The 25,161-nt window shown below is 44.9% G+C and overlaps 1 protein-coding gene across 1 annotated transcript in view; it reads left to right on the forward strand.

Moving 5' to 3' along the window:
- Nucleotides 1-25,161, forward strand: part of SLIT3 (slit guidance ligand 3) — a 592,453-nt gene that overhangs the window by 519,546 nt on the left and 47,746 nt on the right. Inside the window, exons 20-24 of the mRNA XM_029051206.1 lie at nt 26-158; nt 10,595-10,663; nt 12,237-12,308; nt 12,502-12,573; nt 18,538-18,609. Of these exons, the coding sequence (XP_028907039.1) occupies nt 26-158; nt 10,595-10,663; nt 12,237-12,308; nt 12,502-12,573; nt 18,538-18,609 (418 nt within the window). The remainder of the gene's footprint in view (nt 1-25; nt 159-10,594; nt 10,664-12,236; nt 12,309-12,501; nt 12,574-18,537; nt 18,610-25,161) is intronic.

The following is a 25,161-nucleotide window of genomic DNA, read 5'->3' on the forward strand; positions in this document are numbered from 1 at the left end:
TCTCTCTTTCTCTGTCTTCCCCCAGGTAATGATGAGAGCAGCTGCCAACTGGCCCCCCGCTGCCCTGACCACTGCACCTGTGTGGATTCCGTGGTGCGGTGCAGTAACAAAGGTCTTCGGGCTCTCCCTAAAGGCATCCCCAAGGATGTGACCGAGCTGTGAGTCTCCCCTCCCCTCGCTTGATTCTGCTGCCTTTCTCCTGCCCTCTTACTCCGAGTTCAGTTTGGACACGTGCTCAGTAAATAATGTCGATTGATTGATTGACAAGCCCGGTTTGGGAAAACTACCAAATGGATTCCTCCCTGTCCTCTACTGCAACCCAGGTCATAATCCACCTTCTTCAACCACGGATAATTATAACTGTGGTGTTTGTTAAGTGTTTACTATGTACCAAGCATTGTGCTAAGCCCAGAGGGAGATACCAGATCACCAGGTCAGACGTAGTCCCCCACCGACATGAGGCTTACAATCTCAGTAGAACAGGTATTCAAGCCCCATTTTACAGGTAGAGAACCTGAGGCGCACAGAGCAGTTACGTGGCTTGCCCACGATCGCACAGGAAGCAAGTGACGGAGATGGGATTAGAGCCCTGGTTGTCTGACTCCCAGACCCGTGCTCCTTCCAGTAGGCCACATGCTTCTCTGATTGTCAGCAGAACTATGAATGGCTGACAGCCTGCATTTATTTAGTGTACCTCAGAGCTCATTAGTGCTGCCTCTCTTTTCCTGGATCAATTTTCTGAGCGAATGAGCATCGAGGGAGAAATCTTAGCCTCCAACATGTCTTTCCCCAATGGATCCCCGCCTTTTCCCAGAAGGTTTATTTTCCCTTGCTTCTCTTTGCATTTTCCAATCCTCGGCATGGCTTCACTCCAGCTAGAAGGAGGGATTAGGAAGGATCTGCAGGTCTGTTCAAGTGATGGCAGAGAGATGGGTCTCTTATGGGAAACTCTGCTCTTGGGAACCCCAACCCCACTTTGCGTAAGCAAAGAGGTAGAGACCTCCAAGACTCAGGGAATCTCTCAGGCCATAAGCAGAGCTCTGCAAAGTCCACCCCACATTCCGGAACAGGTGCTCACCAGCTGTGGAGATCTGGAGATCCAGAAAGGAGGCCGCCTACTTTCTATTCCCACGGTCCATGCTCCCCAGAGAGAGGCTGCCCTCCTGGGCCTTTAGGAGGGAGAGTCTCACAAGCTGTCAGAAGGCTCCCACCTTCTTCCTGAGCTCGGCCAGACTGTAACCAGAACGACCACCATCCTGCCGGAAAGGAGGACAGTTCTTTACAGTCATTGTCAATTGTGCGTTCGGATGGTGGCCATTGACTCTAAATATCTCTGGTGAATGAATAAATTAATAGTGAGTCATGTACCCTGCTCTTTGGGCAGATTGGGGTTGTCCTCACAATGAACGGTTTGAATGGGACTGTGGAAAACACACTACCCAAACTCACATCTCCAGGCTAATTGTCCCGCTGTGTGACACATTTCAAAAGGAAGAAAATGCCATAAAAACAAACCGTGGATTCTTTCCTCCCAAGCTCATAAAGCAAAGTTTGAAATAACAGAGATAATAGGATTTAATTGTAAAGTAAATCGGAGCTGGGAAGTGGGCGTATTTCTTTCTTTCCTTTTTTTTTTGTCTTCCAAGAATTTGTCATTGTTTCCAGTTTTCCTCAAAGAAAGAAACATTCATTTAAATGCATAAATACAGTCTCGCCAGCATCCGGCCAAGATCAGTATGGGGTGGCAAGGGTGGGAGTGGCCAGAGTGTTGCGGGAAGAAAGAGACTGGGTATCAGGAAAGCAAAAAAAGGAGAAATCATAAGTGGGCGTGCCAGGGTGAGCAGCTGCCAAGGTGGGGCAAGTCTTGATGCAGTGAGAGTCTGGAGGAGTGGTTTCCAAACTGTGACCAAGAAAATGTTTCCCCCTCCTTCACCATCCATCCTTCCCTCTCCTTCCCCCACCCCCTTCTCCTGGTCACTGTGCGTAGCCCACAGCTCTCTGCTGAATGGCCCTAGTATAAGGGATCGGGTTTAATAGAATAGGAGAGGGATGTGAAAAAGAGAAACAGTGAAACTGTGTGGTTTTGTTTCAGGCGATTTTCAAGTTCAAACAATCTAAGCAGATGTATGCAAATACCATTGGCAAATCCTGCTCCCCAAGTGTCAATATGTGGGTTTTGACTGTGCAGACCCTCCCCACTGATTCTCCCTTCCTCTCTCCCCAGCTGTGGGATCTGAATTTCCAGCAAAGTGTCAATTCATGTGCACGAGATTCCAATGCCTTGCCTACCAGCCCCTCCTCTGGCAGAATCAATCAGTGGTATTTACTAAGCAGTGACTGTGTACAGAGCAGAGTACTAAGCTCTTAGGAGAGTGTAAATTAGTTGGTAGACACATCCCTGAAGTGGGCACTCACATTGTCTCATGTTGTAGATTTGGCTCTGCACCCTTAAGAGAATGGGTGTGCTGCTGAGTTTGTGCAGGAGACAAACATTTTATAGGATCTGGGGCAGGAGTTGTGTTATTTGGGCCTTATAAAAGTTATATAAATACCAGGGGGCCTTCAGCATCAATGCATTGATAAAACCAGTTTAAAGCTTAGAAGGAGAGTAGCTTAGTGGAAAGAGAATGGGCCTGAGAGGACCTGGGTTCTGATTCCAATTCTATCACTTGCAGAACTGGACTTGGACTTGGGTCATGTCACGTAGTTTCACTCTGCCTCAGTTTCCTCATTTGTGACATGGGGATTAAAAATCTGTTCTCTCTAATACTTAGAGTTCCCTGTGGGACCAGGATTATGTCAAATCAGATTGTAATGTGTCTACTCCAGGATTTTGTACAGTGCTAGGGTGCACAGTAAGAACTTGACAGATAATCATATTTATTAAGCACTTACTTTGCGTGGAGCACTGTACCAAGCACTTGGGAGAGTAGAATATAACAATATAACAAAGTTGTCACATTTCCTGCCCACAACAATCCTACAGTCCGGAGGGGTAGTCAGATGTTAATATAATTAAACTGGATATGTACATAAATGCTGTGGGGCTGAGGGAGGGGTGATAGAAAGGTGCAGATCTAAGTGCAAGGGTGAAAAGGAAGGAAGTGGGAGAAGAGGAAATGAGGGCTTAGTTAGAGAAGGTCTCTTGGAGGAGATCTACCTTAGTAAGACTCTGAAAATGGGAAGAGTAATTGACTGTTAGATATGAAAAGTGAGGGCGTTCCAGGCCAGAGGCAGGACATGGGCGAGAGGTTGGCAGCAAAATCAAGGTACAGTGAATAGATTGACATTAGAGGAGTGAAGTGTGTGAGCTGGGTTGTCGTAGGAGAGCAGCAAGGTAAGGTAGGAGGGGACAAGGTGATTGAGTGCTTTAAAACGGATGGTAATAATAGCAATTTTTATATTATTGAAAGATGATGAGGATTATTATCAGTAGTAATAATAATAAAACATTGCTTCTTAGACTACCAATCCTGTTAGTGCACCATGCATGTACTAGCCCTGGAGGAGTCTCCACTGGATGTGAGTTGTGGGGCCATTCTCTCTCTTAGAACAATACCTAACTATAGCATCATTTCTTTCTTAGTCCCTTGAATGTCAGTATAATCAGGTTCTACTGTGTGTGAGCACTTAAATGGTCATTCCAGTTAGAGGTTCAGTTTGTTTTTCATTGCTCAGCTGTCAGGTTGATGAAATTCTAACCCCCTTCAGAGCTCAGACGACAAATGAGCACGGGGCACAAGTTAACCAAGTTGTCTAGATTTTCAAACTGATTACACTGGTTGGAATTTGTAGTACTGATTTGGAATTTCATTTCTTAGAAAATAAAAGAATTAGAATCAGTGACTGGTGCTCTTTCTCTTGTGCTGGTTAAGAACAAGGAAATCAGCATCGTGAGTGAGCAGGGGCCGGTGCCTTGGCAAAGACTGGGATGGCATTTCCTTGCAGTGCAGGTTTTTTCCGGCCATCCCAGGCCCCTGACCTGAGCAGAGTCGGTTGCTGGCAGACGAGGGCTGTGAACGGCACGAGGCCAAGATTCTAGCTGGGGCAAGGGGCCTAGGGACTTAGCTACTCTTGGATATTGCAGTCCTCAGCTCGCCCTTGCCAAGGGAGATTGATCATGATTGCACAGCTGGCCGGTTGGTATGGCTTTCACAAAAATCATGTTTTTACTATGGCTGGCCAGCATGCACAGGGGAACCATGAAGTACACATATATGCCCCTGTCACTGATGTTTAGTCCTAGCAGATGGCCCAACAGCAAGGGATCACCAATAGGTGACGGGCAATAACTGGTTGTCCTCTGGCAGGACAGCTTCTCAATAGAAAGCTGCCGAGGGCAAGGCCTGATTAAAGCTTTGGGTGCCAAGGGAATGTACATCCCTTGTGGGGAGAAGAGGAAGAAGTGGGATGGGGAAAAGAAGAACGGGATGGAGAGGAGAAAGGAGAGGAAGAGAGCCCGATTAAGGCTTTGGGCACCAAGGGAATATATACATCCCTTTGGGGGAAAAGAGGGAGAAGTGAGATGGGCAAAAGTAGAACAGGGGGTGGGGGGAGAGGAGAAAGGAGAGGAAGGGATGGAATTACTACCCCCCCTTTGCCTTCGCCTCCTGCTGCTGTAATCCCTCCAGCCAAGCAGCAATGGGGGCTCTGGCTCTGGCCGCCAGCCCAGTAAAGATCATATGAGCTTAGGGGGGCTGCTGCTTGGGTCTCAGTGGCAAAGGCTAGGGCTCCTTGGAGAGAAGGGCTTCTGTCCCCACCCCAGCTCCGGTGCTTGGTGAGGACAAGAGGAATTCCACAGGTTCCAGAGCTGAGCCTGAGAGCCACATCCTGAAGCAGAGAGCAAAAACCTAGCGGAAAGAGCATGGGTCTGGGTTCTAATCCCAACTCTGTCACTCATCTGCTGTGTGACCTTGGGCAAATCACTTAACTTCTCTGCACCTCAATTCCCTCATCTGTAAAATGTGAGTCATGTGGGACAAGGCCTGTGTCCGACCTGAAGAGCTTGTATCCAACCCAGTTCCTAGTACCGTGCTTGTCACAAAGTAAGCACTTAACAAATACCATTAAAAAAGACAACAAAAAAACACTTTGGCTTCACGCTCGATCCCCTCGAGATCCAAGTGATGAAGTGAGTCAGCTAAGACTGTTCACTCTGCCTGCACTGAAAACCTCCATGGAACCACAGCCCTGATTGACGACCACCATAGGTGGAGGAGCCTAGGGCATTTTCCCCTTGTCCAGCACTGACCCAGAGGTTGTTTGGCCAGTAACTTACCTGAGCTGACTAGGGACCCCAAAGGGATTCCCCGGGAATAGCTAGAATGGCTGGATGCTCTGGACAAGCATTGAGGTTGGGGCTACCTAGAACGCTGAGTTCTTTCTTTTTATATGGTATTTATTGAATGCTTATTTTCAATTGTATATATTGAGTGATTACACATGAGCTGTACTAAGCTCGTGGGAGAGACAGTAGAGGTAGAGGACACAAAACCTGCCCTCAAAGAGGTTACGATCTACTGAGGGATATAGATGTTAAAATAAATTAGACAAGTAAAGAAGCAGATATCAGTTCTGGGTGCCGGGGGGTGGATGAGTGAACTTAAGGGATAGAGTCCCGATTGCGTAGGTGATGCAGAAGGGAGGAAGACTAGAGTGGAGGAAAGCAGGAGTTAGTCAGGAAAGGGCTTTTGGAGGAGATGTGATTTTAGTAGGACTTTGAAGATGGCCAGAGTGGTGGTCTCTCAGATATAAAGGGGGAGGGAATCCCAAGCAGGAGTGGGAACACGAGCAAGGGGTCGATGGTGAGAGAAAGGAGATCGGGGTACTGGGAGCAGGTTGGTGTTAGAAGAGAGAAGGGTGTGGCTCTCCTTGGTGACCAAGAAAATATTTCTTGCACTTACTGATCTCACAGCATCTGGTTCTCGTGCTAGTCCTTGCGGAGGAAAGAGCTTTTCCCTAGCACTGGGAAATGACTGAGCTTGTAAAGAGGGACAGTCCAAGAGTAAGAGAGAGGAAAAGAGAGCACTGAAAACTACTGGCATCATTTCCTCTTGCTCTAGTGTTTAGATTTGGGCACCTGTTAAGTGTCCAGGAGAAAGAGAGAGAGTGAGAGCCAACTTTGCAAAATTGACACCACCAACTGACCCCAAGGAAACTCTGGTCATCTCAGACCCGAGCTCCACTGATAGCAATAAACTGAAAAGTGACCAAAAATCAGGGAATGGGTGAAAAGACTTAGAGTGATCCATAGAAGGTGGGATCCTTTCCCAGTGTTCGTCTCATGCCGCTGACAACACTTGGCTACATTAAGACAGTAATTCGAGTGGGATTTCCCCTCCTGGCTAACAAATAGGGAAGTGAATACAATAGAGAAACAATTTTAAATAACAGCTTCTAAGGAGCTGGCCCAGATTCGTGCCAATCAGCAAAGATTATGGTTTGGCTCCACGGGCAGTATGTAAATGAAAAAAAATCTCCAATGGAGGACACTTTTAATTGTTCTGCAAGAGGGATGGTGGTTTTTGGCAACAGCCAAAGCTGCAAATTTAAATCAGTATGAATTTCAAATTGATCTAGTCGAAAGGGTCCAATAATATCTCATGCTGGGCAGGATCAGTATGCGGGCTCACTAATAGGGTTCAGAAAGCCAAAATCTGCTGGGGCCGAAGCCGTTTGTTAAAATTATTTTGGAGGTGCCATAAATTTTTTTTTTCTCTTTTTCCTCCAATGGCAATGACTGAGTCCATGGTACATATGTGTTAGCAGCCTCTGCTTCCAACACAACAAAGGGAAATTTGCTGCCAATGCCATTTTTTGCTTTTTCATACCAAAAGGCTGCAAACCATAAGGCAGAAATGAGGCAAACTGGTTTCTTTCTTTGAGATAACATCTTGAGGCATGCTTCCTGGTGGCCCCAGGAGTTTGCCTGAGTGTCAGCTGCTGCTCAGGGGGAGCTGAATCTTTTTCCTTTCCAAGCCAAGGATTTGCAATTTAGATTTGCTCTCCTGAGCATCTGGAGCCTGGGCGGGAATTGGAGAAGCCCTAGAAGGGAGGGAAAAGCTTGCGTTAAGTCAAGCAGCTTTGCCGGAGCACTGTGGTGCAGAAGCTTTAGCAGACGATCTCAGCCTCCTCTCTTGCCTGATCTTTCAGTGTGAGCTAACAGTCAAACAATCAGTGGCATTCATTGAACGCTTACTGTGTGCAGAATACTGTGCTAAGCCAGGAGCAAGCCTTCCTCCCTAACTCTTCCTTTCTCTCCCTTTCCTGTACCAACATTCCAGAGTTCTAGGGCCATCAAGGGTGGTAGCATAAGGTGGTGGAGAAGCAAGAGGGATGTGGAAAAGCAGCCTCTCTATCAGACAGACAGGTGGATATCAGAGTTTCTGAGACTGCCTTGGAGATGTGTGGCCAGCGAGTCAAGACTTCCAAAGCATTACCGTTTTTGTGCTCAGGGCCATTCTTGCATACGTTAGCTTGACACAAAAGATTGGGTTTGTCCTGCCAAGATTCAGGTCCAAAACAGAAGTTTCCACTTTCTCAGAATAGGCTTGCCGTATATAAAATTGTTTCCTTTGGAAATCAAACCATTTGATTTCCTTCTTCCTATCCTGCCTCACTTGATCAGTGGAGAGCAGCTTTCGTTTTTAAATGATTCCTCTCTGCGCCTGTTTCCTCATCTGTAAAATAGGAGCTAACTAACTGTTGTCCCTTCTACTTAGACTGTGAACTCCACATGGGACAGGGACTGTGTTTTATCTGATTATCTTGCATCTATCCCAGCGCTCAGTACAATGCTTGGCACATGGTAAATGCTTAACAAATATCACTATTATCATTATTATTGTTGTGGCTGTTATCACTAGTATTACTCTCCCAGCAAAATATAGGATTCCCTTTTACCTTAGTTTGAACATTCTTAAATGAGAATGATCAACATCTCTTGCTTACATTACTGCTGCCATTCTTGAAAACATTGTGATGGCATTCTTCTTTTCTGTTTTTTCTGCCTGTCCTGACTTTTGCCCAGGTGAAATATAGATCATCTGTTGCATTCTAGTCCTCCCAAGCTGCCCGTATCCCAGCACACTTTCCCTGTGGTAGTTTCTGCACTCTGAATGTGATGTCTTATGAGCGATGCCGCCGAATGAGAAAAAAATATGAAGAACCAAAGTGGAGAGATCAGGATCCTAGTAGGAGCAGTTATAAGAACCAGATAATACTGAGAGGAGGCACAACTATGAGGACATTTTTCTCTTTTAGAATATTACCAGTCAACAGCAACTTTACTGAGCCAGGCCTTCAAGATGGAAAGTCTCATAGCCAGGGTTTTGGCATAATATATTCACCCCGGTACAAGGAGAGGTCATGGCTGCTGCTCTCCGTGGTCACAAGATATGGAGTGAAAGGCTATTCTGTCATTACTGTTGTTTGGGCTGGGTTGACTGAATAAGGGGATTTTCAGCCAAATCATTATCTCTCCAGCGTAACCTCAGAGCCCTTGCAAATGTCCTTGATATTTCATTATGTTAACTCAACCAAACTGCAACTAGAAAAATTCAGTTCCTGATCTTGAAGCTGATCTTGAAGTTCAAGAGTGAAGATGCCATTTTTATAGTCTTAAAACTTTGGTAGTAGAGAACACTACTTGATCAGATAAATGGGGGCTCTCAGGCCTGTCAAAATCGTACCACAGAGAGACCTTGGCCATTAAGCTATGCAGACCTCCAAGGAGCACTTAATAAAATAATGTTTCTTAGGATGAGACCCTCATGGTCTTTGGGGCAGTTGTGGAAATGGTGGTATAAAGAAACCTGTGGGAGTACAGTTCTGGGTCCTTCATATTATTAGTAGAGTTAACCATTACCTTTCCCTCTGCTGTTTGAAATTTCCCTATCAATTCTCATGGTAATATGTGGAAATTATAGGGAATGCTATGTATATATAATAATACTTGAAAATTAAACCTACTGCCCAGAGGTTAAGTGGCGTGATGACATTCCAGATACAGAGCAGGTGCTTGAGAAATTGCCTTTTTTTCCAGGACAAAACTATGTCTAATAGACTTAGATTTTTGTTCTTTAGGATGCCATAATTGTCAGTCATTCTGTTTGTTGTTCATTTTCCTTGTTTTGTTTTGTTTCAATTTGTTGGTTTTCATTGTTTTGTTGTTCATTGGTGTTAAGGTGTTGTTACTGACACTGACATTCTGCAAAGGAGAAATAGATTACAAGTTCACCTTATGCATCCATTCTCCCTGGAGTATAGAGAGTATACTGTAGACTGTCTAGATGGTTTCTAACCATTGAGCTCATTGTGGACAAGGAACATGCCTACCAACTCTACTGTATTGTCCTCTCCCAAATGCAGTGCCTAGTACAGTGCTTTACACATAGTAAGCACTCAATAAATACCATTGATTGAGTGATATATTCAGCCTCAGAGTAGGTTACCACACTTAGAATCAATGAGGTGATGTTACTTTTTCATGTTTTATATTCCTTAAATGCAAATTATTTCATAGACATTTGTATCACGCCACTTTGTACAGATGTATCATTTTTCCACTAATGATTTGGCCATACAAGGCCAAAAAAATCATTGTTCCTATTTTGTATGGGGACAGATGCAAATACCTGGAGAGTGTTGCCAGTGAAGCAGGTCTCTCAGTGAGGAAGAAGCAGGAAAAAAAAGCAGACCCTGCCTCAGACTGGGTACTAATTACCAAGCGCATTCCAAATTGCAGAAAATCAGTCGAGGAGAACTAATAGCTCAGCGTCTAACCGGTCTAGAAGAGTTGGCACAATATCGTTAACTAGCCCCAGTTCCCATATCAGAAACAGAAATCTTAGCCTACTCAGTTCCTTTTAAACTCAACAATAGAATATCATGCTGGCACAATTCCCTGCTAACAGTCTCCACAGTGGTAGTCTGCATTTTGATATTCCATCCTCACATTCTTCTTGAGTGTTTCTAAGCATTTCCTAAACAATTAAAAGGAATGAAAGATGTGTGTATGTAATTGTGCTCCCCCTCAGGTCTGATTTCTGCTGGGCCCATTAGTCCTTAGAGTCAAGTACATAGATTTCACTCCCTAGATTTCACTCCCCTTTCCATGCCTTCAAGACTTCTACTATGCTGAATGTACCCTATCAATCGATATATAGTATTTATTGAGCGCTTCCTGTGAGCAGAACACTGTACTAAGTACTTGGGAGAGTACAGTACAACAGAGCTGGTAGACATGTTTCCTAGAATGTATCTTCCTTGTAACCTTCTATCGGTTACTCTCAACTTTCTGGGTTCTAGTCTCCAACTTGTTGCTCGCAACTTTCTCCCTGCTTGGGAATCCTTCTTGCTTTCAAAACCATCCAGCCAAATTCCTTCCCTCTTTCAAATTCTTCCTAAAAAATATCACTTCTTCCAGGAGCCATTACCTAAATAATCTTTTTCCATCTTAACCTCAAAGAAGGGACTCCATAATTCTTGCATTCCTAACTTACTCCCATATAGAGTGCATGTCAACTGACCTCATCTACTTAACATGCACTCATTTGGTTTTTGCCTTTCTTATTGCTCTGTGCTTATTTTTCAGGTACCTGGAAGGAAACCATTTAACAGCCGTACCTCGGGAACTGTCCTCCTTCAGACAACTGACACTGATGTAAGAAATACGGGTTTGGGTGCAGAGACCATAGGATGCTGTGCTGCATGGCAGGGGTAGTTCGAGGAATCACTATTTTGGTATTATGGTGTCTAGATCATTATGGCAGTAACCTCTCCCCTAAACAGACTTGATAGGGTTATATATTACCTAGCCTCCCTTGGACTTGCCAGGCTGAACACAAGAGACATGAGATTATTAGTATCATGATAGTGGGAATCACCTCTTCATAACTAAATTTTTGTGTATGCTCTTGTCATCTGGAGGAAGAATTTTTTGAAAGCCAGAGTACCCGTCCCTAGGTCACCTCCCCCAGTCCTGAATGAAATGCCAAGTTCCCAGGCAAAGGAAATTGAACCTTCTCCTACCTTACAGTGAAGTTTGAGGCTCATATCACTATGTCTCCCTGCTCTTGACTGGGCCTCCCAATCAACTAATCTGAGCTCATTGCAGAGAACATTGTGGGAGCCGACCTTCTACTCTGATGCTTCCCTGATCAGCAGCCTTCAGTTGCTCCTGCACCAAAGCACCATGGAATTTCCAGTTAGAGCTTTTGAGACCCAGCTAAGGATGGCCTCACAGATCTGGGTTACTGCATGTTGGGACCTTCTGGCTCAGGAAGGGTCACTGTCCTAGGCCACCCTTAGGATGTGTGTGCCTCAAAACAGTCTCCCTGACTTTTCAGCTTTCTGTAACCCCTTCCCCTTATCTTCTCCTCCCCCATTCTCCCACCCAGTCTTCTTAGATAAAAAAGAACCCTCCCGTATATTTCCATGTAGTTTGTTGTGTAGTTGGATATTGTGGTCCTATATTCACAGACCCTTTTCTCTTTTTCTGGGTCAGGAGAGACCCAAGAGGGAGGGACAGAATGATGCAGTGGGTCAGCTGTCCAAGCTATGCACCGCTTTAGAAATAACTAGGTGACTGAGCACAAGTCTGGGTTCCACAAGGTTGTGGAAGCTCTGCTATGAGCACCCACCCTTCCTTCAAGGCCCCAAGAAATGGAATCTCTCTAGACTGTGGAGAGAACATGGAAGGGGGAGCCTTAGGTGGACATTGAAGAGTCAATGATTCGGATAACCCCAGTGAATAAAGGTCCCGTAATCTCTGTTAACAATTCTGAGTGTGACTGGTTCTCCCTCACCCAGTGATCCCCAAAATCTCACTCTGATCCAGCCAGCAAGTGTTCGGAGGAACATGAGAGGTCAGGGTGGCACGAGGGGTCTTGTAGAGAATGGGGCTTCCAAGAGAAATAGCTTAAAGGGGGCAGATTCCATGAGTTTCCTGATAAAAATGAGCTTCCCACATCTAGCTTCCAAGGAAATGATTTGTGGCCCTCACTGCTTAGTTTGAAGACTGGAAATTACATATGTGATCTGGCCAGCCCTACACCCAACAAGTGAGGAGGGAATCCAGAGAGCCAATATTTTGGAACTTTACGAGTCCCTGTTTATCATGGTGATGGAAATGTTTAGTTTGGAATATGTGCCAGGGAGCGTGTGATGCCTGGCCATTGGAAACAATTCATCCTGAAGCCAAACGGATTACTGATACTTATATATGTTTCTTCTAGTGATCTGAGCAACAACAGCATCAGCGTATTGGCCAATTATACCTTTAGCAACATGACTCAACTCTCAACACTGTAAGTATTGGAATATGCTACCATTAAGAGACAGATCATGGTCCCCCCACCACCACTTCCCCCACCCCCGGCACACACACACCAACTCTGCCTTGGAATCCATAACCGTCACTATTCAGCTTCAGTGTTTAGTGGTTGGTACCCATCAGAAACAAATACGCAAAAAACTGCAGATGTGCTCTGCTTCTTCCAGGATCCTGAGTTACAATCGTTTGCGCTGCATTCCAGCTCACGCCTTCAATGGACTGCGGTCTCTCCGGGTGTTGTGAGTATTCCCTGATCTGGGACTTCAACTTGTATTTCATTCCCATTGCAGAACTGAGCAGATGGCTCCCAGGTGCTCTAATGCCCTGTGAATGGCTGTAAACCAAGTCCCACATACTGTCCCTATCTGCTCCCTCCCCCTGTCAGAGTCACACTGTGTGGGAAGTGATCCCAAAGGAGTCCAGAGAATTCTGAAAGTGGACTTCCTCAAACTGTCGTCCCAGCTACTACTACTAATAGTCATAATAATTATGGTATTTGTTGAATGCTTACTATGTGCCAGGCACTATAATACGTGCCGAGGTGGATACAAGCAAATTGGGTTGGACATAGTCCCTGTCCCATGTGGGGTTCAGAGACTCGATCCCCATTTGAAAAATGAGGTAACTGAGGCACAGAGAAGTTAAGTGACTTGCCCAAGGTCACGCAACAGACAAGTGGCAGAGCCGGGATTAGAACCCATGACCTTCTGACTCTCGGCCTATGTTCTAGCCACTATGCCATGCTGCTTCTGCTATTACATGCTCTTGCATGCTGCTACTAAGAGGGTGGAGCTTGAGTTCAGGGTTGTAGGTTAAGAGAAAACAATTAAAAGGAGAGAACCTGCTCGGCTGATAGTGGGACATGCAGTGGGGGTCCTGGAGATGGTATTCTCTGCTTCCCACCCCTTTTAGAGGATTTCTGAAAGTGGACCCATTGCAGCTGTTCTTAGAAACTGTATTTGTGTTTTTGGGTTGGAGTGCTAGGCAGGATCCTGTTCCCATGTAGATTCAGTCAATCAATCTTAAGTATTTACTGAGCACTTACTCTGTGCAGAGCACTCAACTAAGCTCTCGGGAGAGTTCAGTAGAGTAAAAAGAGCCCAGGGGCTGGGCTTTGGGGTGTACAGGTGTGGGGTGGGGCTTAGTTCACCCCTGGAGTCAGGCCCATCTTGGCAAATGTTCATGGTTCATTTTAAATCATCATCAAATACTACTGATGCTGATTACATTCTCTGGAATGTAATCTACATTCTACATGTATTCTGCAGTATATGTTCTCTAGACTGTAATTCCTCTCTAGACTGTAACTCTCCCAAGTACTTAGTACAGTGGTCTGCATGCAGTTGGTGCTCAATAACTATGATTGATTGATTTATTATTTATTAAGAGCCCACAATGTGCCAAGCCCTTCATTGGCCTCTGCCCTTAAAGAGTTTACAGTCCAGGGGCTAAACCAAGAAGAGGGTGGCTGTTTTGAATAGGAGTAATCCTACAGGATTACGGTGGTAAAAGAAGCAATTAAACAATTAGACCACGCTTATCTTCCAAGAGGATTCTGCTGTTCAGGCTTCACATTAAAACAGTTTAGCAACTCTAGCCTGCATCCCCTGCCTCGAGCCTGTTAACTCCCCACCTTCTTGGTCCAATTCACAAAGACATTAGTGAAATGGAGTCCGAGTCTGTCTGAGCCCCAAACACGCTGGAACCTCCAGATTGATTTGATTTATTATGGTCCACAAAACTCCGATGTCAGCGCCGACTCCCGCCACATGTCATCTACGTTGTTATTAAAAATCAATTCTCCGGAGGGGAGAAAATGCCTGGGACTGACAGTGTGCAATCTGTTATTGTCACTTATTTATTATCCACAGTCTCGGGAGAATTTCAGAAAGAAAACATCAGCAAAACAATTTCCCTGTTTTCAGTGTAACAGAAAGAAGGCATGTACATCTCATCAGCTGGAGCTAAAGCACATCACCGCCACCCCCACGCCAGCTCCCTGCCTATTCGCCCTTCTGCCCCAATCTGCCAGGTTTTAGGGAGATTTTGCTACCACCAGACTTCTTCTTTCTGTCTCAGAAGGAAGCCTGAGCAACTTTAAGTTGGGCTTCCTCACAGAGGTGCCTGCTTTTCATTATGAGCAAAGAGGCTGAAAGGGGAGGGATTTTAAGTAATCAATCTCTATCAATTTCATCTGTAAAATAAACAGGGTACAAAACCTGTTCTCCCTTCTACTTAGGGAGCCTCATATGGGACAGGGGCTATAACTGACCTGATTAATTTGTATCTACTCCAATGCTTGACACAAAATTATTGCTTAACAAATACCATAATCAAATCAATCATTGGTATTTATTGAGCGCTTACTATGGGCAGGCCACTCTAATGAGCACTTGAGAAATTACAAGAGAAGCAATGTGACTCAGTGGAAAGAACACAGGCTTGGGAGTCAGAGGCTGTGGGTTCTAATTCCCGACTCCACCATTTATCAGCTGTGTGACTTTGGGCAAGTCACTTAACTTCTCCGTGCTTCAGTTACCTCATCTGGAAAATAGAGATTAAAACCGTGAGCCCCACGGGGAACAACCTGATTATCTTGTATCTACCCAGCACTTAGAACAGTGCTTAGTACATAGTAAGCACTTAACAAATACCAAATTATCATTATTATTACAGTGTGATAGAGTTGATAGATGCCATCCGTGTCCACAGTGAACTAGCCGTCTACAGGGAATGGGTGGACCTTGGAAGGGATCAGGCTTCAAAGAGCTAATAGGCCAGAACACCCCTATTTTGGGTCCTTTCAGCTGTGACTGGAAATTCTCGGGTCTTGAGCGAAGTTCAAGAGTTGAGCAACGCTTAGCTCCAGCCCCAATAGCTAAGGGGATGATCTCCCCCAACCCTCCCAAGAAACAGGTTCCTAAGGATCCCTTATATGTAGGGGCACACTTCTATCTTCCTTAGACCTCTCTCATTCTCCCGGGCCCTTTGAATTTCACCTCTTGATCCATCCCACAGAACCCCACAGCTGCTCTTCCTGCCCTAGGCGATAAATCCTCATTTCTGTCATCATCCCCACCAGCCGCAGAAGTAATAATGGTGATATTTCATTCATTCAATAGTATTTATTGAGTGCTTACTATGTGCAGAGCACTGCACTAAGCACTTCGAATGTACAATTTGGCAGCAGATAGAGACAATCCCTGCCCATTGACGGGCTTACAGTCTAAATATTTAAGTACTTACTATGCATCAGAACTGTGTTAAGCTCTGGGGTAGACAGAGTACTCTCAGATCACATCCAGTCCCTTCCCTATATGGGGATTCCAGTCAAAGAAGGAGGGAGAGCAGACATTTTATCCCCATTTTACAGAGAAGGAAACTGAGGCACTGCAAAATTAAGTGATTTGTCCAAGGTGGTACAGCAGACAAGTGGTGGAGGTGGGATTAGAACCCAGATTTCCTGATTCCCAGTTCTGTGATTATTGTTTTATTTATTTCATACTGGTTTTGGGTCTCTGCAGAAGAGTTTGAAGTCTTACTATCCCCATGATATTAAGGGCTGTATCAACAGAGCATCCTACTGTGGGAAGGGTGGGGAAGAACGGGGAGAGAAGAAAAGGCCCATTCACTTCTCTGCCCCCTCCAGAAAGAATAAATCTCTCCTAAATCCATCTCTGCTTTTCAATCCAAGGACTAAACAAAGTCTTGAGCACTCAGCTTGGAATTTAGGAAACTCCTCCAAGAGGATACTGAGGTTTCAGTCTGGCTCTCTTTAACATGCAGATTTTCAGGTGAAAAGTGTAGAGAGGGTCCTGAAGCCTAAGGATGGGTCCTGTACTGCTCAGAGTTGCTGCCCTCAGGCTTTCCAGAGGGAGGGGAACTAGGTTGTCCCTAAGAGCTTTCTGAGCTGTTCTCTCTCTGTCTGGTGTTTGTTTATGTCCAAGCACAGGACTCCCTCTTTTTAAAACAAGTCTGCAGAGTGTGTGTTGCTCTGCAAGGTCGCGACCGCCGGACTCTAGTTTATAGAGCTCTCTGCAGTGGAGCTAATATATGGGTGGGTGTGATCCAGAGAGGTTACAACACCAAGAGGCCCTTGGGTCACTTTGTCTTTAAAGTGAGGATTGTGCTTTAGCCTCCAGCGTGCAGGATCTTATTCTGAAAAGACTAACGATGTGGTTGAAGTTCATTTTGCAACACCGTGAGGAACCGTGAAGACACTTGAGAAAGAATAAAAAAGGGCCAGGATTATCATAAACATACAGGGAAAATAGAGAATAAATGGCTCCTATAAAAGCATTGGAAAATGCCCCCACCCACTGCCTCTGTTGCTGTAAATTCAGCAGTCAGGCTCAGGACACCGTATGATAGGCAGCAAAAAAACTATTTCCCATACAGTCCCCGCTTTGGCAGAAAGTGATTTCCTCTGTATGATTTTGATTAGGTCTTTGGTCAAACGACTGGTACATCAATGGGAAGACAGCCTTGCCTAGTGCAAAGAGCTCCACCACTAGTCTACTGTGTGAACTTGGGAAAGTCCCTTAACCTTTCTGGACCTCACTCGCCTCATCCGTAAAGAGGGAAAAAGATCAATCTTGGGCCCCGTATGGAACGGGGACAGTGTCCGAGCTCATCCCTGGGTACAGACCCCTGGGCTTAGCACATAGTTAGCACTCGATAAATGCCATAATTAATAAGTGGAGGGGTGAGGAGTATTTGCCTAGAAATGTGACAAAGCATGTTCCAAACTGTAAAGAATGCTTAAAGGTGCACTGTATTTTTATGGACACGGAGCGGAAGTATACAAGAGATTCTTTCCCACAGACAGACTCATCGATGCATTCTTTCCATCAGCAGTGTTGTGTACGAACCAAAGATCAGCTCTGCTATTTTTCTCTGTGGTGCACTTGTGGATAGGGAGATACAATATCCAAATGGAATATTAGAACCCTGAGGCTAGAAAGCCCTGCCAGGGGTGCTCTCATCCCTCTCCGGCATCTAGGCAGGTTTGCCCCCTTTCCAAGTCCAGGGAGTGGGGATCTCCATGAAAGTAAAGAGGGGCTCCAGAGCAGACTCAGCCCCTCATCAGCCCTCCTCCTCAGTTTCAGAGTGTCACATGTTGGCCCCACAGCTCTCTCAGGAAGTGCCATTTGGGCTCTGGCAGTGAAGGTTCCTCCCAACTCTGTGGCAGTTTCAAATCCCACCTGGGGCATCTGGTGACCCTCGGGAAACCTGACTCCATCGGACTTCTGAGGATTCCTCTTTCCCTTGAAGTCCATCAGAATCCTGGTCGAGATTCCTCAGTTCCATGAGGGGTATCTCTGATCAGGGAGCCACGCCCGACCTGCGTCCGCTCCCTCACTGTCCCCTAAACTTGCGGTCTCCCTGAAGTGTGCCAGGACTCAATGTTTCCAAAGAATTCATTGCAAGGACCTAGGCTGTCTGTAGTAAATTCTATAAGCAGCAAAGAGGCAGGACAAAAATCCAATTCTGAAATCTGTCAGGTCTCCTTTTATACCTAACTAACACAAATCCTTCACTGAGTCCGAGTTAGATACTCCCCCAAGTCTTCAGTTAAGAGAGGTGGTGGTTACTGATATTGACCTGGAACTTGACAGGGCAGAATGGAAGAGTAGGAGTAATAGTATTTACTAAATGCCTACTCTGTGCAGGGCACTTTACTAAGCTCTGAGAGAGAATTCACATATGGGAATTAGACATGGTCCCTGTCCAAGGGGCAGGATGGAGGTTGGGAGGGGGGGCTCACAATCTAAAAAGAGGAGTGATGGGAGCAAAGAATATGGTAAAGTGAAGGAGTGTAACCTAGTAGAAAGAGCACTGGATTGGGAGTCAGGGGACCTGGGTTCTAATTCCAGCTCCGCTACCTGCCTGTTGTGAAACTTTGGCAAGTCACTTGCCTTCTCTGTGCTTCAGTTGAATACTCCATACAACTTCTAACCCTCCCTCCCTCTTAGACTCTGAGCCTCATGTAGGACAGGAACTGTGTCCAATCAAATTAACTTGCATTTTTCCCAGCGATAAGTACACTGCTTGGCACATAGTAAGCACATAACAAATGGCACAGTTATTATTATTATTTAAGTGGGGTACTTAGGGGGCAGCCTGGCTCTGGAGAATGCAGGCAGTATGTGAAGAGTTGGTTAGCATTGAATTTTAGTAATATATTTTTCCTTTCTCTTTAGAACTCTTCATGGAAATGACATTTCCAGTGTTCCTGAGGGCTCATTTAATGACCTGACATCCCTTTCCCACCTGTAAGTAGCCTCAACCTGGGCTAGTTTTTTGTTTGTTTCATTTTGTTTGTTTCCAAGTGAATTGTATGAGCTAAAGGGTTAGTGCTTGGTTAATTCAAGTTTAGGCAGCTATTTTGTGGTGAATCCATTTCTTCTTTAAATTCAAACCATATTTTTGCTTAAAAGCTTTAATTTCATGTTATTGTTATTATTACATTTGCATTTAAATTTCCAACTTTATGGTATTTAGACCTACTTTATGCAACATCCCAAATGGAAATAAGGGAAAATACATACAAGGTGCCTGCTCTTAGGGGCATATAAAGGCTAATGGGTGGGGACAAACACACAGTAAAAAATATGTCTATCAGTTTCTGAAGAAGTATATAATTGCTGGGGAGGATGTGATAAGTGATGTAACCAGGAAATAAGAGGTTTAGTCAGGAAAGCTTTACATAGGAGCTGGGGTTTAGAGGGATTTTTAAAAGCATTTTAAAGGGATGTGTTTGACATAGCAGAGCAGAGATGGAGTTCCAGGTGGAAGGAATGGTGTATCAAGTACTGGTGAAGATAAGATTAATTTGGAAAGAACAGAGGTAACAAACAGAGGTGTAATAAGAGAAGCGATCTCTCAAGCAATGGGGATCCTTGAACCCATTGGTCAGAATCTTAAATCACATGGGGGCAATAGGTGGAAATCACTGAAGATTTGGAAAGGGGAGTGAATAGAATGGTGTTTAGAAAGATAATCTAATTCAGCTGCATGTAGAATTGACAAAATAGGTCGCTCCCCTTATATTTTTAGATTGTTCCCTGAGGTCCAGAAACTGTGTCTAATTCCCGCCTGCATATTCTTTCCCAGTGCTTAGGATCGGTTAAGCAGTGGTCTTTTTTGAGCACCTGTTATGTACAGAGCACCGTACTAAGCGCTGGTAAAATACAAAAGAATTGGTGGAAACGTTCCCTGTAAGGAGATTACAGTTTAGAAGGGGAAACGGACATTAAAATAAATTACGAATAGATACATATGCGTTGCAGAGAGGGTGGGGTGAATACCAAGTGCAAAGGTGACATAGAAGGGAAAGGGAGTAGGGAAAATGAGGGCTTAGTCAGGGAAGACCTCTTGGAGGAGATGGGACTTTAATAGGGCTTTAAAGGTGGGGATAGTGGTGCTCTGTCATATTTGAAGGGGGAGGAGTTTCAGGCCAGAGAAAGGACAGGGCAAGGGGTTGGAGGCAAGACAAATGAGATCTAGAAACAGTGTACATTGTTCTGAATACTGTAAGCAACTATTAAATACTATAGCTACTACTATTAGCTATATTTCATGAGAAGCAGCATGGCTCAGTGGAAAGAGCACGGGTTTTGGAGTCAGAGGTCGTGGGTTTTGAATCCTGGCTCCGCCGCTTGTCAGCTGTGTGACTTTGGGCAAGCCACTTAACTTCTCTGTGCCTCAGTTACCTCATCTGTAAAAAGGGGATTAAGACTGTGAGCCTTATGTGGGACAACCTGATTACTCTGTATCTACCCAGTGCTTAGAACAGTGCTCTGCACATAGTAAGCGCTTAACAAATACCAACATTACTATTAGGGCCTCAGAGAAATCAGCAAAGATGTTGTCGGGAAGTAGGGATGAAGGCTAGTGTAAAGTCAGTGGCTGTAGGGGTGAATGGAAAGGAATGAATAAATGAGTGAAATATTACAGAAATAATAGAAATAGTAACCATGTTTATTAAGCACTTACTGTAAACACACCACTGTACTAAGTGCTGGGAAAGAACACAGATTGTTTCCTGGCCCTCAAGGGTCACCCAACCTTAAGAATATAAGTGGAGATAGGGAACTGGAGGCAAACACATAAGGAGCAATGAAAAATGAAACACATAACAACATGAAAGATAAGGACAAATACACAAAAGAAAGAAAAAGCCAAGACATTTGCAAGATCAGCAGGAGTTAGGGAAGGAGATGGTGGGGGGAATCAGCTAGGCTGGCAATCAATCAGTGGTATTTATTGAGTGCTTTCTGTGTGCAGGGCGCTGTACTAAGCACTTGGGAGAGTACAGTACAACAGAGTTGGCACCAGGTTGTAAACTCCACTAGGCAGACTGTAAGTTCCTTGCGGGCAGGAACCCTGTCGACCAACTCTACTGTACTCTCCCAGGCACTTAGTACAGTGTTCAGCACACACACTCAATGAATACCACTCACTGATAGATTGGTCAGAAAGAGAAGAGTACTGTGCTGTCTAGTTGCAAAGCCGTAAAGTGAGAGGGCATAGTTTTTACAGCAAAGAACATCTGTGCTGGCAACACTTAGCAGCACCAGCACAGGAACAGAGTAAGTGGACAGTGAGGTTGATTTGAGCGTAGAGGTTGTCAAGCCAGGTGAGTTAGAGGGACAAGGTTGAGGGAGTCAAAGGAACTGGAAAGGAAAGTGAGAGCTACTTGTGAGTTAAGGAAATGGGACTGGACAAGATAATCAGGATTAAGGAATTGAAGATCCGAGAGGGATTTCACCAATGAACTTGGAGAGGACAGCCAGTGCTCCTGTGAGTTTGGAGGTGGAGCAGCAGCTCATGATGTCAAGTATAGTGTGTTCCTGTTGGTGATTAGTTGACAGAAGAAGGACTTAGAGGCCTGCGGGTTAGTGAAGAGACAGAAATCAAGGGGCTTCTTGGCCCAAAGGATAATAATAATTGTAGTAATTGTTAACCGCTTACTGTGTGCCAGGCACTGTACTAAGCACTGGGGTAGATACAAGCAAATAGGGTTGAACACAATCCCTGTCCCATATTGGGCTCACAGTCTCAATCCCCATTTTACAGATGAGGTAACTGAGACTCAGAGCAGTTAAGTGCCCAAGTTCACACAGCCGGCGTCACCATGGATGTTGCCAAGGACAGATGGGTGATTGGGTGGAGAGGAAAAATATAAGAAAACAGTTGCATAAATAAGGCTTAGAAGAAAAGATGCAATTTTAGCTTTGAATACATGCAGCCTTTTTATATCTATGACCCAGAACCTTGGAGTCCCTGTGGTTTTTAACTGTACACAAAACTCTAAGTTAAGGTGGAACTGGAAGTTGCTTGATAAGACTCCCTTAACTCTCAAAACCTCCTCCCAGGTCCTCCCTGCCCCCTGAAAATGTCCCTACTTTATCTCAGCCCCAAAGTAAGTTTTGAAAAGAATTACATCAAATGCCTTTGGGTTTTTCTGTGTTACGTGACCTGAAAAAAAAAAATACAAGTACACCTTGTTGAAGTTTCTGCTGCAGGATTATCTCGTTGGTGCCTTTAACAAGCAAAATGATCCAATAAGAAGATTTCAAGTGGGTAGTGAGCTTTGAAGATTCAAAAGCTTAAGGGAAAATGAAAAGGCCTTGAAATAAGTGAGGTTACATTAGCAGGGTAGAAGCAGGATTGCCTGGTGGATGGAGGACCAATTTGACAATTAAAATCTGGATGCTTGATTTGACCCTCCCCACAATGTGCTGTGGGATCATGTTAACGTCTCTTAACTTCTGTGGGCTTCAGTATCCCCACAATGGAGGCCGTGATCCTAATGAGATAATGATGACTGCGAGAGTGATTTGTAGAAAAGGAGTCTTAAAGATATGTGGGGTTATCATGACTATTATAATGAGAACACAAAAAAACTTATTGGAAATACAAAATTCAGGTTCTTGAAGCAACCTGAATCCTCCTTTGTGCTCAGAAATATGACAGGCAGGAATTTGTAATAGTAATAATAATTTTGGTATCTGTTAAACACTCATTATATGCCAAGCACTGTTCTAAGCCCTGGGTAGATACAAAGAGAGAAGTACAGGTTGGCAAAGCTGTATATCACTTCAATTAATAGTGATAATGTTGGTATTTATTAAGCACTTACTATGTACCAGGCACTGGGGCTCAGCTGTGAGGTAAATACAAGATAATCAGATTGGGCACAGTCTGTAACCCACTGGGCTCACTGTCTCAGAGAGCCTCATTTTTATGAATGAGGAAACTGAGACACAGGAAAGGTAAGTGATTTGCCCCAAGTCCCACAGCAGGCAAATAGCCAGGACTAGAATTCTGTTCTTTCCAGGAGGTCATATTGCCTCTGATATACAGCTTCAGCTTGTTATAAATACCGTGGAGCAAGCTGTATTCCCCTCCGGGAGCTGAGGAGTTATAAGTCAGTATGAGGGCCCTAAAATATTGTAGAAACCCTCTGATGCCCGAGGAGCCTGTGAGGAATGACAAGAGCTTGATGGGTTGATTTTGGCTTCCACTGTGGTGAGGTTTGCCACAGACCTGACAGAAGAGAAGCGAAGAAGGGACTGGAGAGGCTCACCCAGCCCTTAGGAAAGAATTATGGTTCTGATTCCCTCTCTCCTGAGTGGGGAATGAATTATTAAACATAGAACTTGGGCTTCTCATCACTCCTCTGGGGCACCACTTGATCAGGGAGAAGCTGGACCAGGCAGCATAGCTAGGGCAGGGTTTCCAGCTGCCCTAAGATGGTGCCAGTCAGTCAATTGTATTTATTGAGCACTTATTCTGTGCAGAGCACTGTACTAAGCACTTGGGAGAGTATACAATATAACAATGAATAGACATTCACTGCCCACAAGGGGCTCACAGTCTAGAGGGGGAGGTGCATAATCTGACTTTTCATACTAGTTATACACACACTCACCTCCCCCCACCATCCACCTCCGACCTGTCTGGGGGCCTATCTGCCCTTTCCCCTCTTTTCTTCCCCCTCACTCCCGACCCAAAAGAGTAAGCCCCAAAGAGTATGTGACAGGCTGTGGGTCCAGCCTTCACTTTCCTGCCAAAATCCCAAGATTTTTCTCCGTCCACACTGAAACTTAAGGAATTTGCTGACCAAAATTCAATAAATATATCTACCCTAGAGCTTAGCACAGTGCTTAACACATATTAAACACTTGGGAAATGCCACAGTTACCAGAATTTAAAGTGTGCTGAATCTTTCCTAAGGGAAAAAGGCGACTTGTTCCAGCCTTGCCTTTCTTTCAACCCAAGAAGGGGGGTTTGCTTATTGCAGCCCCCTAAAGTGTTTCAGGACTTAAAACAGTGGGGAACCGACCTGAGAATTATGATAATAATAATGATAATAATTGTGGTATTTATTAAATGTTTACTGTATGCTAACCACCCTACTAAACACTGGGATAGATACAGGATAATCAGATTGGACACAGTCCCTATCTCACATCATCATTAATATTATTATACTATCTTTTAAATGCTTTCTATATGTCAAGCACTGTTCCAAGCACTGTGATAGGCACAAGATACCCAAGTTGGTTACCCCACATGAGGCTCACACTCTAAATAGGAGGGAGTAGGATGTAATCCCCATTTTACAAATAAGGTAACTGAGGTGCAGAGAAGTTAAGTGATTTGCCCAAGACCACACAGTGGAAATTGGCAGAGCTGGGATTAGAGCCCAGGTCCTCTGACTCTCCGGCCCATCCTTTTTCCACTAGGCCAAGCTGCTTTTCACATGGGATTCACTGTCAAAGAAGGAGGGTAAACAGGAAAATATTTATTGAGCGCTTACTATGTGCAGAGCACTGTACTAAGCTCTTGGAGTGTACAGTTCGGCAACAGATAGAGACAATCCCTGCCCATTGACGGGCTTACAGTCTATTCGGGGGAGACAGACAGACTAAAACAAGACAACTTAATCACGATAAATAGAATCAAGGGGATGTACACCTCATTTAAATAAACAGGGTAATAAAAATATATACAAATGAGCAAAGTGCTGAGGGGAGGGGAAGGGAGAGGGGAAGGAGCAGAGGGAAAGGGATCGAATCCCAATTTTATAAATGAGAAGACTGACACAGAGAGGTTAAGTGACTTGCCCAAGATCACACAGCGGGCAGGTAAAAGAGCTGGAATTTCTTTCCACTAGACCTCACAGTGACTTTGGAAAGGAGTTTTTCTTCTCATATGCCTATGCCAACCACATAGAAAATCTGCCTCTGGGCAGCCGCCAAGTCTAGGTCTTGAGACACTGGGCTGCCCTGGGGGTGGCGGTGACCTGGTGGAACGCTGAACCCCACTGAGTATATTCATCCAAATTGCCAGCTGGCCTTTGGTGGCCCCTTCGCTTTGAGGAGTTGCCAACCACTGTCTCTTACAAGAGCAAGCCTTGCAGATTTCCCATGAAGCATAAGCCTCAAAGCCAGTGCTCTATTTGGATGATTGGGTGCTCCTCCACAGGTGAGCTCTCACACAGGTGGGTGGGCATCAATGCACACATACCTGTGACACTGCCAGATCCTCTGAATCTCCATCACTCCCATGAAAACAAATCAGCAGCACACTGACTTTCAGAGCACTGTCTGAGGGCAAAGCTATCTTCAGAGACAGGCAGGCTGACACTTCTTTCATGTGCAAATGAAAGCTTTGATTCCTGACAACCGCCCTCCTGACGGATTCCTTTTATCTCCATTAATGTCGCTCTCCCCAGCATCCGTGATGATTCCTCTCTGGCTCTGGGGCAGGGCAGAGGGTGGCCCAGGTCCCTTCTATGGGCTTTAGTGTTATCT

Source organism: Ornithorhynchus anatinus, chromosome X1 (assembly GCF_004115215.2).
Source record: "Ornithorhynchus anatinus isolate Pmale09 chromosome X1, mOrnAna1.pri.v4, whole genome shotgun sequence".
Classification (NCBI taxonomy): Eukaryota; Metazoa; Chordata; class Mammalia; order Monotremata; family Ornithorhynchidae; genus Ornithorhynchus; species Ornithorhynchus anatinus.